The 15,922-nt window shown below is 40.9% G+C and overlaps 1 protein-coding gene across 1 annotated transcript; it reads right to left on the bottom strand.

The window, feature by feature from the left end:
• Nucleotides 1–9,804: 9,804 nt before the first annotated feature.
• wdr20b (WD repeat domain 20b) lies at nucleotides 9,805–15,532 on the bottom strand. The gene is made up of 4 exons (XM_044106916.1): nucleotides 15,180–15,532; nucleotides 12,802–12,984; nucleotides 11,300–12,691; nucleotides 9,805–10,748 (listed from the first exon to the last, which is right to left on the bottom strand). The coding sequence occupies exons 1-4, from the start codon at nucleotides 15,426–15,428 to the stop codon at nucleotides 10,698–10,700; spliced, it is 1,875 nt and encodes a 624-aa protein (XP_043962851.1). The 5' UTR covers nucleotides 15,429–15,532; the 3' UTR covers nucleotides 9,805–10,697.
• Nucleotides 15,533–15,922: the final 390 nt, after the last annotated feature.

Below are 15,922 nucleotides of genomic sequence, written 5' to 3'. Positions count from 1 at the left end.
ATTTCTCCTTTTGTGGGTAGCTCCTAAAATCCCTGCACATCTCAGATAATTGTGTAACAATGCAATATTTCACATTTATTACTCCAATTAGCAACGACATTTTGCTAACTCAGTCGCATCATCTTTACTTCAAAGGTTACCTCACTCTCATCCCAACACATAAACAGCTGCTTTTTACAATTCATTCATTGTTTATGAGCCTTAGTGCACACATGTTACATAAACAAACGGAGGCCATTTTAACAATCTGAGCAGCCGAGGACACTGAACTCATCTGATCAAAGTCGCAATGAGGCCGGGCCCGTTTCCCTGGACAAGCACAGTTCTGGCCAGAGGATTTCACGAGCTGCTCGTGAGGATGAGCGTTATATTGATGTTGAATAATTGTAATTCAAAAGGAATCTATGCATTCATTTAACTTCAGATGTTTATTTTAGAAAAAAAAAATCATTGTTTACACAGGGAAACGAAACTATACCGTTACTATCAATCAGTCGATCGAATCAAATTTTATTTGTATAGCACATTTCAGCAGCAAGGCATTTCAAAGTGCTTTACATCATAACAAACACAAAGTCATGCAACCTAGAATCAACAATCAAAACATTGCATTAAGCCAAGTGCCATCGTTAAATTTGTAATTGATTAAGTTTCGAATACAATTCTAACCAGGTGGTTTTTTAGTCGAGATCTAAAGGAAGTCAGTGTTTCAGCTGTTTTACAGTTTTCTGGAAGTTTGTTCCAGATTTGTGCTGCATAGATGCTAAATGCCACTTCTCCTCATTTGGTTCTGGTTCTGGCGATGCAGAGCAGAACCAGAACCAGAAGACCTGAGAGGTCTGGAAGGTTGATACAACAGCAGCAGATCTTTAATGTATTGTGGTGCTAAACCATTCAGTGATTTATAAACTAGCAACAGTATTTTAAAGTCTATTCTTTGAGCTACTGGGAGCCAGTGGAGGGACTTTAAAACTGGCATTACGTGCTCCATCTTCCTGGTTTTAGTGAGAACGCGAGCAGCAGCATTCTGGATCAGTTGCAAATGAAGGGTTCCAATATCTTTTTTTTTTTTAAATGCCTGGTAATAAGATACTTTTCCGACTAGGACTGGGAAGTTTGGCTCAGCTGCTTCATAAATTCCCCTGAGAAAAAGTGACCTGGTTTGTATATAGCCAGTTAAAAGTGTCTGACAGGAGAACTGGGCAGGAAAATAAAAAAATCCCAAAAAACCCCCCAAACTCCATTCGATTCTGTTTGTTTATTTAAGGGATCAGCCCTTCTGATTGATACCTGCTTGGCACGGATGAGAGCAGTCCATAGAGGAGCTCAGGCAGTCAGTCAGAGCCGTTTAGCAGCTCCCTGACAGGATGACTGAGTCAATCCGGCCTGCTAATCACAGTTGCCATATTTAGAGGGACAAGAGCTCCTGCTTCTTCAAAAAGTGACTAATGAATTATGGAGGAGTGGTGTTTATTATTATTATTATTATTATTATTATTATTATTATTATTATTATTATTATTATTATTATTATTATTATTCGTTTGGAATACAAAACAGAGCTGAAGCTGTGAGAATGCAGAATGAAGGGAAAGGAAGAAATGGAGACGATAAGATAATGTAGGGAGACGGTCATTTTTCCAGTTCGATCAAGTGCTGGAGTCTTCTCTGAGCAATGCTGCCATCTATTGAGCAAAAAAATAATAATAATAAAAAATATCACTTGCTGGGAGGACATGTCTCAGCAAAAAAAAAAAAAAAAAAAAAAAAAAAAAAGCAGCTTCTGACTTCATTTTTACCGCACAAGTGCCCCTTGAAGGTTAACAGGTGCCAGACCCAGAACTCTCTAGGGAAGTGAGACTGGCTTAGATCTGTGTAACGACAGTGTGACGAACATGCAGTGAGAAGCTTAGAACATCTTCTGAAAGATGATGTTTCAGAAGAAAATCTGATCACCTAATCAGATTTTTTCTGCTTATGATTAAAACTAAAAACACATGTAAAGCGAGACATGATGCAGTGCACTATGTTGTTTTTAAAGGTCTACCCCTGTGGAGTGGCTTTCTAAAACCACTCTGCAAAAATATTCTATTAGGTCACTGTATTTAAAATGCTGCTTGCACCGAAAGTCCTGAATTTAATGCACTTAAATAGTAAAGTATCCCCTGAGACTAGTGAGTGTTTCTAAATTGTGTTACTGATGCATTACACCTAAGGCCAGGGTGTCGCTCTTACAATCGAACACAATTGCATTGCTCACCTTCATGGAAAGTAACATAGTTTCCAGAGATTTTAATTAAATGTCTGCAACGAGCTTTTATTGAAATACAACATAATTACATTACGGATGCACTCTAACTGAAAGGATTTTTTTTTTCTTCAAGGCCAGTTTAAGAGCATCTTCTTCTGCACAGTAACAGAGGGATCTGCAGGTGTCTCCCTTCCGATGTACAAATCATGCAGAATTTTCCTAAATCGACTTGACACCAAAGGAGAGGGCAGACAGCGTACAGCCAGATGGTTCCCAATAAACATTAAGATTAAAATATGACTAGAAAATAATGGATATGTCACAAATTAAAATTCTCATCTTTATTCTTGAACACATACAAGCGGGGTTGATCAGAGGTGATTGGTAAAAGAATGGTGTGTTCTTATTGTAAAAAAAATAAAAATAACAATTCTGACTGGGAAAGCTGGACCTCACTGAGCAACTCCCAGTTTAGCAGCAGTATATGGCTGCCACCCAAACAAAATATTGAAAGTTGTTGGTATGCATCTTTAACACTTTGAAATATCTATTTGTGACCATGCTCTGTTAGTGTTTAAGCTGTTAAAATGGGGAGCACCTTTTATGAAGAGCAATTACAAATACATCGGAATGCTAAATGCATTGTTGTGTTATGGCAGCCTTGCTAATTTTGAACATCTGTTCATTGGTGGACCGTCGTTAGCAGCAAAACAAATAGCAAAGCCCACTCTTTTCCACAGTGCAACTAACATTCTCATTTCAACTAAAGACATTGAAACATGAGGAAAAATGAACCCCACAGTTTAGATTTCCTAAATTGTTAGCTTGGGTTTTAGTTTTACGTTGATATTCTATTTCTGTTTAAAGCAGGAAAATTCTAACCACCATACAACTCTTAGCCATTTATAGCAGTGGTTCCCAACCCCCCGCCACGGTCCGTGGACCAAGTGGTACCGGGTCGCGCAAGAAATAATTAAATGTTTCCGTTTTATGTATTATTTGAGTCTGGAGGATCTTTTATTTTGAAAATCCTTTAACCGGATTCTGTAGGTTACGTCTTGCGCCAACACTGAGCCCACGAGAAGCAAAATGAGTAAGAAACAGATCAGATGTCTTTGGAAAGTTTCTTTGTAAAGGGGAAAAGGCCCATAGAAGAGACAGGAGAATAGATTTATCCCGGTAGGTGATTTCCTCATTCCAAGCCCGCTCTGCTCGCTAATGAGCCAATGAAGCTTCAAACTGCTTCGCCACTTAGAGACCAAGCACCCTGTGGATAAGCAACACGTCGAGTGTCAATGTCTCATCATTCCCGAATGGGAACATCTCGTTGCAGAGAAACAAGCTCACGGCTCTCATTAGTCCTTATCGTGAGTTACAATTTTCACGAAAGTAAAATGTTCGTTTTTGTGACGCATCTGTATCTTATTTTGAAGAGTTATGTAAACGTTACCATAGCGACCAGAGATAAGAGGAGTAGAGCTTGTGAGTTTTAGGACTGGTTCACACCGTAGGATTTAAGGATTGTCGGCCGATTTTCCAAACCTCTGTGACCACAGAGCCGACAAAAGTCCAACAGGTTCGATCGGTTCTTGTGTCCAGCTACACGGCAGGAGCAACACACCACACAAGAACCGAGTCCACTCACGAACATCCCGATTCCAGAAGAAAATCCAGTAAAACCCCCAACATACCATACGTGAATTTAGAATAATCAAACACGGAGGACGACGTATAGTTTGTGGACTCATTTTAAGAGATAAAAGACGTAACAAAAAGAAAAGGCGTTTGATAAAAGATGGCGGGAGAACCTGCTCTATTTGCTGCACTATGATTTGGAGGTGAGTTATGTTTTTTCGTAGTTAACATTTTTAACTGAATAAACATAACCACATATAATAAACATATATAATTTGAGCTTTACATAGCTATAGTAATAAACATTTCCACATATCACCCCCCACCCCCTGCCGCAATAAAATTGCCAAGTCTTGACCGGTCCGCTTAATAAAAAGATTGGGGACCACTGATTTACAGTATCCTGTTTCTCTAATGTCAATTTGGTACCGTAACTTATTTTAGCACTCAGTTTTAAACAGTTACAGTAGCCTATGCTAGCTACGCGGACAACATCGTCAAAACAACAAGTTGGGTAACTATGGCAACCAAGGGGGAAAAAAACTATAGCAACCAGTGACAGTTTAAAAGCCCACTAAGGCTTTCTGCAGTCAGGTTGCGCACGTATCCGTCGTGTTAATAAAAAAAAATCCATCAGACAAATCCGCTCTGAATATCAAATGAAACTGCCTGAGTATATAAGCTCGTCACATCGACCTCCTTTCATCACAACCCTTTAGCAGCCGTTGTTGATACATTTCTCTTAAGAATTTATTTAGCAGTTCACAGTACGATTTTCAACTTTGTTTGGTGTACATTTCTTTTGGAGATTGACATCAAACTTATTGTGAAATCCTTACTGAGTTTCCAGAGAAGTGACTTATCTTAGAACCTGAAACAAGCAAAGGTTACAATGCAGTCCAACCAGCCTAGAATCGAAGAGGTTGCGTCCCACAACATTGTTGGAAGGGAATTACAGCCACCTATGCCACCCAAGCGCAAGAAGAAGAAGGTGTCATTGGCAGTCTGGTTGGCGCAGCAAGAGCTTAAGGCTTCTGCTGAAAATATTGGACAGCAGGACGCTTCACTGGTGATTGAAAATGAATCGATCGCCAAAGCAGTGGAGACAGTGGATCAAAAAGGGAACAGACAGCCAGCTGAGAATGAGTCCAATGAGAAGAACCAGGCACCATTTAAAACCTCGTTGGAGGAACTCGTCCCTATTGACCAAGAAATTTCTGCAGGAAATATGGAAAAGCAAAACAATTCATTGGTCAGTGAAGAAGAATCCACCGCTGGAGTGCAGGAGACAGTCGATGTAGCAGAGAAGGAACAGCCCTGTTCCTCTAAGTCTAAGGAACAGCCACCAATGATGAGGCGGAACAAGAAGAAAAAGATACCATTTAAAATCTGGTTGGAGAAACATGCCCCCGCTCATCTAAGGGATTCAGCTGAAAGTACTGGAACAGAAGACACTTCAATTGTTACCAAACAGGATTCGATCTCCGTACTGCAGGAGACACCAGAGAAGGAACAGTCCTCCAAATCTGGCACTGAAAATGTTAAGAAGCAGGACACTTCTCTGCCTGAAGAAGAAGGTGATCAGGAAGATTCCTTAAAGAAGGAGATTTGCAAAGAGGAAGCTGTGATTTCTACATCACAACTAGTCACCGAAAGAAATACATCTCTAAATCCCAGAAGAAAGTGGATCAAAAAGGGGAAAAACAAACATCAAAGACAAAGCGCATCAAGAAGGCGCCACTGTTATGGAAATCTTTCCCAGAGTCAGAGTCAGATCTTGCGTTTTTTACTGAAAACAGCGACATCAATGAAGGTCCTCTGCCAGAAAAAGAAAGTTATCAGGCAGCTTTGCCTAGCAGTGGAAAGAAGACATTTTGGAAACTGCTCCCCAACTCAGAACCTCGCATAGATGTAAGTGTTTTTGCTGAGAATATTGAAACCCAAAATGTTTCAATGCTGGCACAAGAACGTGACGAGGCAGCTTCCTTGAAAAAGGAGAGTTATTCCGAGAACCCTGGGATTTCTACAACACAGCTAGTCACCGAAAAGGAATCCATCTTCAAACCGCTGGAGACACTGGATCAAAAAGGGGAGAAATGTCCATCAGCGGGTAAGCCCAAGGACAACATCCTAACAGAGAATTTAACTGAGGTCCCTGATAATCAAACAGTGGAAAATGTTCAAGGAGAGTGTTTAACTGAAATTCAGAATTTGCCCCACTCTTCTGAACAGACAAGTCAAGCAAAGTGTACGTGTCTGAATTAGGATATATCGAAGTACAGAAATACTTTATGAAACAGCTCGATAAGATGTTTGATATAACTCAGAAACTAAATGCTAAACTTAAACAGCAGAAAGATCTGATGAGGAAACTGCTCTCAGAAAGAAGACAAAGCAAAAATTCAATGGTTTCTGTTGAAATTCAGACAGATTCGCAAGACAGCCCAACGCAGAAAACAGACAATTATCGATCTGCTTCAATACAAACGGAGATGGATGTACAGGAAACCAGCTATCAATTAAAACCACTATGTCGAACAATTTCAACGCAAACTAAGATGAATGTGCTGGAAACCAGATGTCAATTCAAACCAGTTTATCAAAGGATTTTGACACAAACTAAGCCCTTTTTATTGCTCAAAAACCAGCCCTCTGAAACACAACTGAACAGGCATCAGGATCAGCAGACCAAGCTGTTGAACAAATCTACAGGTAAGAACAGGAGAGAGTATTTAAAGCTGCCTCTGAGCTGGAGATCCTCATTAACAAAAACATTTCTGGAAAAAACATTGAACAAGAAGTTTCAGTACCGGAAATAGTTGGGGATCAGACAGCCACCATCAAAAACAAAAGAATACAAAAGAAGCAGTGATTGCTTAAGTACAGCAGATCACTGGAGAAGAAATGGTCTCTGAAAGACAACTAAATGGGGACCAACAAGATGAGAGAAAGTCATCAAAAACATCTAAACGTCAGATCAGGAGAAAGAATGCAATGAAAGCTTCCTCTGAATTGGAAAACCTCAACAATGATAAAGGATTTGGAGAAAACAGTGAACAAGAACAAGTTTCTATACCAGAAACAGTTGGGGATCAGACAGCTACCATCAAAAATCACATTCCTATGGTTGAAAAAATTATTTCCAGCACCCAGCAAATCTCTGAAGACGTAATGATCTCCGAAACGCAACAAAATGGGGATGAAGAAGTGAAGATAAGGTCATCAAAGAAATCTAAGCATAAGAACAAGAGAAAGGCAGCAATGGAAGCTGCTTCTGAATTGGAAACGCCCAATAATGAAAAACATTCTGTAGAAAACATTGAACAAGAAGTTTCAATACCGGAAATAGACAGGGATCAGACAGCCACCATCATAAATGAGATTCATAGAAATGAAACAATGATTGGTAAATTACAGCAGGCGACTAAAGACGGAATGGTCCCTGAAATACAACAAAATGGGGATGTGCAAGATGAGAAAAGACCATTGACTAAATCTAAATGTAAGAAAAAGAGAAAGAAGGCAATGAAAGCTAAACTGGAAACCATTGTAAACCCAATAGAATCAGATCAAAACTTGATCCAAACCACGAAGGCACCAAAAGCTAATTCAGAAATAATACCAGAGATCCCCCAGACAGTTTTCAAGAAAATAGAGACAAAACCTTGCAAAGTTTCAGAAGACGTAACAGGTAAGGAATCCACAGAAGTGGAGAGTGGTCTAATGGAAAAACAGAAAACATCCCCTCCACAGACAACGGTTACATTAAACGAAGATGTGATTCAAACAACACGTCAGGAATCAGAAACTCAAGCAGCTGAAGAGTCAGCTGAGCAGAACAATATCTCTGAGCAAGAAGAGGGCCACATGAAAACGATTTCACTGTGGAGCCATTTCAAAAAGGTTTTAATGCCGTCACTTCTACGCCAGGTCTATGTTACCATAGTTTTGAAAGGGAGGTGGGGCCACGTATGGGTTGGGTGATTGGCGGTAATTGGAAAAAGAACTACTGCTGTTGTTAGTTGGACATTTTAATATTAAAAAGCCAGGACTGCACGGTGGGAAATGTCTCCCCGTGTAGGTGTGGGTTCACTCTGGGTGCTCCGGCTTCCGCCACGTTCAACAACATCTATAGCCTACTCATGTTCATCCATTGTAAGATTTTTATTCCTAATTCTAAACAGAAAATAAGACAACCACAATTATTTATTTAGAGGGAGATTTAGAAAAAGAAAACATAAACAACGTGGAACAAAAAGAGCCTTTTTAGAAGTCTAAACTTATACAAATTGGGAAAAATTTTGAAAACTATTTATCTTTCTGGGCAAGATATATATATCTATATCTAAATTTATCTATCCATACAGATATATATATATATATATATATATATATATATATATATATATATATATATATATATATACCCTCCCTTTATTGGTAGCACCTGATGCAATAAAATCTCAAAAATATGACTGCAGACATACAGATGTCAGCTGACCAAGCAGTAAGTGAACTGGTATCTGGCTCCACCTTGTGTAAATTGCAAGCAACTGTAGAGTCATGATAAATGATAATCATCATTATTTATATATATATATATATATATATATATATATATATATATAAGTATGTAGCGTTGAGGAGTAACGTTGCGATGAAGAGTGTCAGAAATGATACAAGTTCTTAAAGAGACAAAGGCACAATTTCAAGGCGTCAAATTACGAAGTCAAATTCATGTTCCATATATACAGCAGTTTTAGAAATAAATGCAACAGTTACCTTTGTGCTTTAAAATGGCACTTTCTGGATTTAATGGAACACCCACTTTAAAGCAATGCTGTTTAGTCCCAATACCTAAAGCTGCCCTTGTATTGTCCACATGGAGTTGTTCTTTTCAGAGTTTTAACATTTCAACAAACCAAGTGACTAATTGTTACTTTCACCAATCATTCTAGATTATTTTATGACCAAATTTCTCTAGAATCATAGATCCAACTATTCCGATTTTTTAATAATGCATGTGACATTTCGTAAGAATAATTCGTCCCTTCTTCAACAGATTTACATGTTTTCAATTCAACATTCACAGGTGGTCTATGCACATCCCGTCTGGGCTCGAAACACCTTGAGAACGACCTGGAGGCAGGGATGTCTGGGGTTTCTTCCTGAAGCTACAGGAATGCCATCGTTTCAGACAAATAAGACACACACACACACACGTTGTATTCTGTCAAAGTTGTTTTAATAGGCGTCAAATAAAGGAAAAGGCTCCCATTGTTAAAATCCTCAGTCCTATGTGGGGTGCGTGATAAATCCCCCCTCGCCCTCAGCTTCACCACCTTGAAATGCGGACATTTTTTTCAGCAGAAATTCATCACAGTGTCAGAAGTTTATTCACGAGTTCGGCATCGGTTCAGGACAAATGGCGGAAACAAAACAACTCGGTGTAACAGGAGTCTCAGCCCGGTGTGCAGAACTCGTTTGTCAGTCTTGTTGAATTTAATTCACAAGCATGCTGCCAGGGTGGGACAAAGGCCTCTGGGTGAGGGGGGATTGTATCAGCAATAGTCTTCCTATGGTTTACCTGAGCTCAATGATGGCCGCATCTGTTCCTACCTGTCTGTGTTGTAAAACGAAAACCTGCGGCAACAGGCTAGCAAGCGTACGGCACGACCTGTTAGACGAGAGGATTTCAAAAAATTTCCTAATACCAAACGCTTCCTTAATAAAAAATACACCTGAATTCTCTTTATGTACAACAGGAAAAGAAAAACTCACCTGCATATTCAAGACTCCGCTTAGTTAGACTTTCTGTATAAGAAATATCACTATTTTTTTTTTATGAAATGAGAAATCTTTCAACTAGAGTATTAATGTTAATTTCACCCATAAATCATTGAAGTACAATATTTACATATAATACAGAAGACAGTTTAATCTGAAACAATAATAAAATAAATGTTCAATAGATACAAAGTTTGCTTCTTTTTTTTTTCTTTTTTTTTTGTTTTACCTCAACCTTGTCAGAATCCTGACACACTCCAAAAACAGTAAAGCCATTCTCCTCTAATAAACTATTAAGTGCAAAGAATTTGTTTTCCATACAAAAAAAACTGATTGCAGCATCTAACGTTGAGACGGAGAACAACGATAAGCCGTTTTTTTGTTTTTTTTTTTCTTCCTCCAAGTGCTTCAAAAAGAGATGTGAAAAGTTGCGCTTGCGTTCTGCCGTCACAAATTCAAAACGGGGGGGCTGGAGGGGGAGTTATTGAACGAGTACGAAAGGAAGGGAAATGTGTGCAAAATTCACTCTGTGTGATACCTCAGATTTTAATATTTCTAAGGGAAGAACAAGAAATCGTTTCAGGGATATGTTGCAGCCTCCTCAAAGTGATCTTATTCCCTTTTATTTTGGGGTACATCAAAACAAACAAGTCACCAAACTAAACCCATAAGTAAAGATTGGGTTGAGGCATCATCACGTCACTGTGTCTAGTCTTTGAACATCTATAGGCACAAGAGATTGGGTATTAGAGTTTGTTAGCTTCAGACTAGACAATTTGATATAACCAAAGATGTAACAATGATCCATTCACACACTTTTTAACTACCAATAAAAATCCCTTGAGCCCCAATCAACATCAGATTCCTTAACATGAGGGGGGACAACTTTGGGGTAGCAGTAGTGATGAATATGACACGGAAACAGAAGGTCAATAGCTGTGTGACAGTGTGTGAAGGGCCACACACTGGGCTTGGACATTCCCATCTCTGTTGCATGGATCAGCCGGCAGCACCGGCAACGTGTCTATACTACTGTTCCACTGGGAGAGTTGGCTGGGTTGTTTTGAGATAAGCCCTGCAAAAAGATAGACAGGGTTACTCCGATGTAAAACAACAGGCAGTTTAGATAGATAAAATATTTTAAATGTTTTCTTAGTTCTGAAAACCAAACTTAAGTGATTAGGCCTTTGCAGAACTTAATGAAATACCAAAGAAGTAAGTAAGTCAATGGTTGTTTGGTTGTTTATGACCAAATATTAATTGAACACTATTGTCTTCATTTGTTTTGTGAAAAGATCGAGGCAGCAAGAGAGATTAAAGTCAACATGAGTCCCTAATCAAGCTCTAAAGGGTAAACTGATAGCAGTTTTATTACATCACTTCCAAAAATTAGTAATTAATATCTTAGAGGAGGGCTAAAAGACTTCTTAATTTCTGTGAATTACAGTTAAAGAAGAACAAGAGTCAGTTTAAAATTTGACAAAAAGATCAGAAATGTAGTCAATCCATAAATATTCTTATGGTTCAGTTAAAAATCCATCTAATTGGATGGGCAGCAAACTATTTAAACCATAGTTCAGTCTAGTGTTGATAAGTGAAATTAGCCAATAAGCCTTTTGAACTTACCACTTTACCAGGCCTTGCCCATGTGCAAATGAAACCCTCCTGACAAGCTGTAACCAGACAGTCCTCCAGGAAGATTAAGACAGTGAGTCTCTCGTGGGCGATCTTCTTGCACACCAGCGGCTCCAACAGGGGAACCTCCTCCATGCGCGGGCACAGCGTCGTGCCTAGAGTCTTGGCTGCCTCGGCTTTTGCCGTCCGCGAGGAGCTGAGCTGGTTGAGCTTGTCGCTACTCTTGCTGCTGATGTGACCCATGCTGTGGTTTCGCTTGTGGTCCTTCTCATGGCGCTCCTTTCGCGAGTCGTGCAGAGACAGCGTTGCGAACTTGTTGGCGATAAAGGAGCTTTCGATGATGCTGTTGCCCTTACTGCTGTTACTGCTACAGCTGCTCCCTGTGTGGCTGTTGGGGGTGCTGCCTCCGGCTGGGTTGGTGGCCTGGGGGAGGCTGTTGGAGCGGGGCAGGGTGTCGGGAAGTGAGTTAGCTGGGTTGCCAGTGGCGCTACTATTGCTCACGTTGTCTTTAGTATTGGTGCCGCTGGAATTGGTGGCGGAGGTGATGGATACGGTGGTAACTGTCTGTCCAGTGGCTGTAGGGCTTGTGGCACTCATCACGTTAGTGTGAGTTCTTGTGCGAGATAAGGGGAGGTGAGGGAAAAGGATGTCCTCTGTAAGGTCCCACAGACACAGCTGAGTATCCTGCCCCACTGAGCCAAATCTGTACGTCACGCTGACCGGCCTACTTTCCGTAGAGTTTCTCTTAGAAAGCCTAGAGTGGGAGCTGTTGGCCCTCTCTCTGCCTGCCCCCATGTGAATCTGCTCGTGAAAGTCTTCATCACTCCCGCTGAACTCGGCAGGTAGGTCACCATCCTCGACGCTAGTGGTGCAGTGGTCAAACGCCACCACACTCACCCACGACTTGTGACCCTGGCCCCGCGCGATCACTCTGCAGTCCGAGAACGACCACACGGTCACCAGGTCGTCCTCCCCTCCCGCCACGATATACCGCCCGTCAGGGCTCCAGCACACACACAGCAAGCCACCGAAGTAGCTTTTCATTGTTCCGTGGAGCTCTGCAGCGTCGAAGCCAAACACTCGTAGGAAGCCGTCCTGGCTCGCACAAGCCAGAAACTTGCCGTCCGGAGAAAAGGCAAACTCATTCAGCGCCCCTTCACCGACTGTCCAGCGAAGCAGGGGGTTACGGGCCGACTTGCTCTTGCAAGTGTGTACGGCATAGTTGTCCCCCTGCCTGAGGAGCTGGTAGTGAGGGGCGGTGGTGCCACAGGTGTTTTCCACGTTGTACAGGTACATGCTGCCGCTGGAGTGAGCCACCAGGAACAGGCTCTCTGAACCAGGAACCCATCGTAAGCATGTTACTCTCGACTTGTCGATGAGTCTCTATAAGTAGAGGAAGAAATAGAAAGGTCAGCTTCTTTCTGGTTGACTTAGGTACGTAAACTGGTGAAATTTGTGGTGTTAATTTACAAACAACGTTGATGTAAGCCTACCTCCTCATTGAAGAGTTTGCTGGTTTCCTTCTTGATCGGGTCAATGAGCTGCACCTGACCGGCTGAGAAGCCTACCAACAGGGAGACGCTCTCTGCTGTCGCTGTAAGGGGGTTGAAGTCGTGACATGTCGGCTGCGTGCCTTTGTATATCCTCTTGTCTACGGGTTTACTGAGATCAGCAGCCTAAGACGGGAACAAATATACTCGCACATTACTTGCTCTGTGTAGAAATTTGCTTGTACTGCTTCCACACAACAGTGGATGTGTCCCCACTTGTTATTTTAAAAGGTCTTGTTCCACACATTGTGCAACATACAGGTAGCGTGACTTTCTTTTTCTTTTTAAGTTCGCGGCAGCCTCACTTTGGATCCGCCTTTGTGTTTTTGCTGACATTGGTTCGAGAAAGAAACTACTGCTATTTGTTCAGGCACACAAAGGAAGGAAATTCAATGTAAAAAGCTCTGCAGAACTGCTTAGCTTTCAAGAAGTCATCTCATAGGTTAGTCAACTGACGAATTATCTCATCACTCTCTTGAGCAGCCATATTGAAGTTGTTCAAACCAGGCCTTCTGTATCCATACTAAATGAAGTTGTAATAAATTCATGTGAAGATGTTGACATTGACCCTAAGATCCAACAGGGATCTTAGGATCCAACAGGGATCTTAGGATCCAACAGGGATCTTAGGATCCAACAGGGATCTTAGGATCCAACAGGGATCTTAGGATCCAACAGGGATCTTAGGATCCAACAGGGATCTTAGGATCCAACAGGGATCTTAGGATCCAACAGGGATCTTAGGATCCAACAGGGATCTTAGGATCCAACAGGGATCTTAGGATCCAACAGGGATCTTAGGATCCAACAGGGATCTTAGGATCCAACAGGGATCTTAGGATCCAACAGGGATCTTAGGATCCAACAGGGATCTTAGGATCCAACAGGCACCTGTTAATAGCGGCTTGCTGAGTTTGTGTGTGTATACAGATCTTTCTTCACTATAACTAAACATAAACACCTGAAATGATTCTGAGTTCAATATACAACTTACAAACTATTAGATTTCCAAGCATAAAAAAAATATTTTTATGGATTAACAATGATGAATAGCTGAAAAAAATTAACATCAATCAATTGATCATTTTTATCTATTATAGGGCTGCAACAAGGGTGTTTAATATGAAGAGGGTTTTTATTTAGAACTTTCTGGAGCTAAAACTTAGCCACTTCAGCAGTTCCAGGTAAAACATATTTGCAGACAAAGTTTTATTGTTTATATATATATATATATGTTTATATATATATATATATATATATCTTAAATGAAAAATGGATATAATTTTTATACAGTTTTGGCACAATTACCGCTCTGACTGAGTTGTTCTTTCAGCAATTGTCCCATTTTTTTGAGCCTGTATACTCCAGTTAGCAAATAATCGATTACTAAATTAGATAGTGTTTATCTCACGAATCCGTTCATCACGATTAATCGGATTAATGTCTTAATGCTAATCAATTAATAATGTATTAATGCTAATCAATTTCATACCATATTTTAAGGTTTAAACATGCGGGCGGATTAGCCTCCATGTCTAAATATGGCACGTTATATGTCAGCCTGTAGAGTTCATGTCAACTCCCTTCTGAATTCATACAACAGAGAAGGTTGCAAGCCCAGACGATCACTTTTACTTTTCATGTGCACATATTAGCACGTTGTAAAAGCAGACAGCCCACCAATGCTCTTACTGCCTGCGCGGGACGCTGCATCACAAACAAAACACTTCATCGGTTTCATAGTCACAGATACCACTCCTGTTTAACAAGGCCAAGAACGACTGTATGCAACCAGTGGATCACTATGCATTACATTCAAAGTCTGAGAGTTAAATGTGAACATCATTACAGCGAGGGTAACAAATACTTTTTCTACACTTCCAGTCCAACGGCTTAAATCGGGATCCCTTAGCTGATTTTCTCCAAGGCTCACAAAGTTTGTCCCTCCTTGTGAACACCACTTGACCAATTTTTTTTTCTTATTCTGTTTACCATGTCACCATGTAAATGACCACGATAAGCATACATCACATGACACGACGAGGCTTTTCGAGTCTCCTCCAGTTGAATTGGAATCTCGTGTCGCAGCTTGTCACAGACACATTAAACATCCAGTGGATTCTTATCGAGGCATAAACAACTGTGACGATGTGAGCTTAGAATGCTAATTAGTCTCTAACTTAGCAGGGTCAGCTACATGGCCTTGTTGTTTGGACAACCTGCGCACCTCACTGACAGCACCCCACAGCGCTTACACCTGTTAAAGGCGCCCGGTCGCTGGGCTCCCCGGGGACACCGGTGGGTCTGTCGGTATTGTTTACCTTTCTCACGCCTTTGTAGATGTAAAAGTACAGTTCCCGGCCCACATTGAAACAGATCCTGTCGCCGTTGCCGGACTGGTCGTTCACGTTGACGAAAGAGACCTTGACGGGGTTGGAGCCCTGCGAGTTGAAAGGCACCCGGTTCGGGCGGCTGTATTCAGAGTGAGTGAGGAGCTTGTAGACGCCTTCCCGTGTGGTGAACTGAGTTTTAATTTCGTTCGTCTCCTTCCCTCCTCCCTCCGCCGCCATCTTGGAAATTGGCGTTCATCCTTGTCCCAGCCCCGGATGTTACACACACACGTAGAGGCCGTCAGTCGTGCGTGCAGGGAGACGGGACTGGAAAGAAAACAGATGTTAGCTAGCAAGGAGATGAACAATTTTCAAATAGGATAACGGGCAAGCTATTCATAAAATTAAACCCCTCTCACCATCTGTGGTAGAGAACAATTAATCGCTCTTCTATGTTACTATATATGAATTAATCATTTTATACCTTTAATATGTCACTATTTCCTGCTACCTCGTATATAATTCCTTCCAATCCTTTATGTAATAAGAAGTGAAATTTAAACGGATTAAATCTAAAATTCCTTACTTCTTGAACTTGGCAAGTTTATTTCACAAACCAACACTAACCGTGAAATGGAAGAAAAGGGCGGTTTCGATTTTTTTTAAACAAAAGGAAAAAAAAAAACTACAATGAAATAAAAATCTGACTAGTGTGATGATCATTTATATTCAGC

The sequence above is a fragment of the Gambusia affinis genome, linkage group LG22 (assembly GCF_019740435.1).
Source record: "Gambusia affinis linkage group LG22, SWU_Gaff_1.0, whole genome shotgun sequence".
Lineage (NCBI taxonomy): Eukaryota > Metazoa > Chordata > Actinopteri > Cyprinodontiformes > Poeciliidae > Gambusia > Gambusia affinis.
Note: the sequence above shows the minus strand (reverse complement) of the source record. Positions and strands in the feature narration are given on the sequence as shown.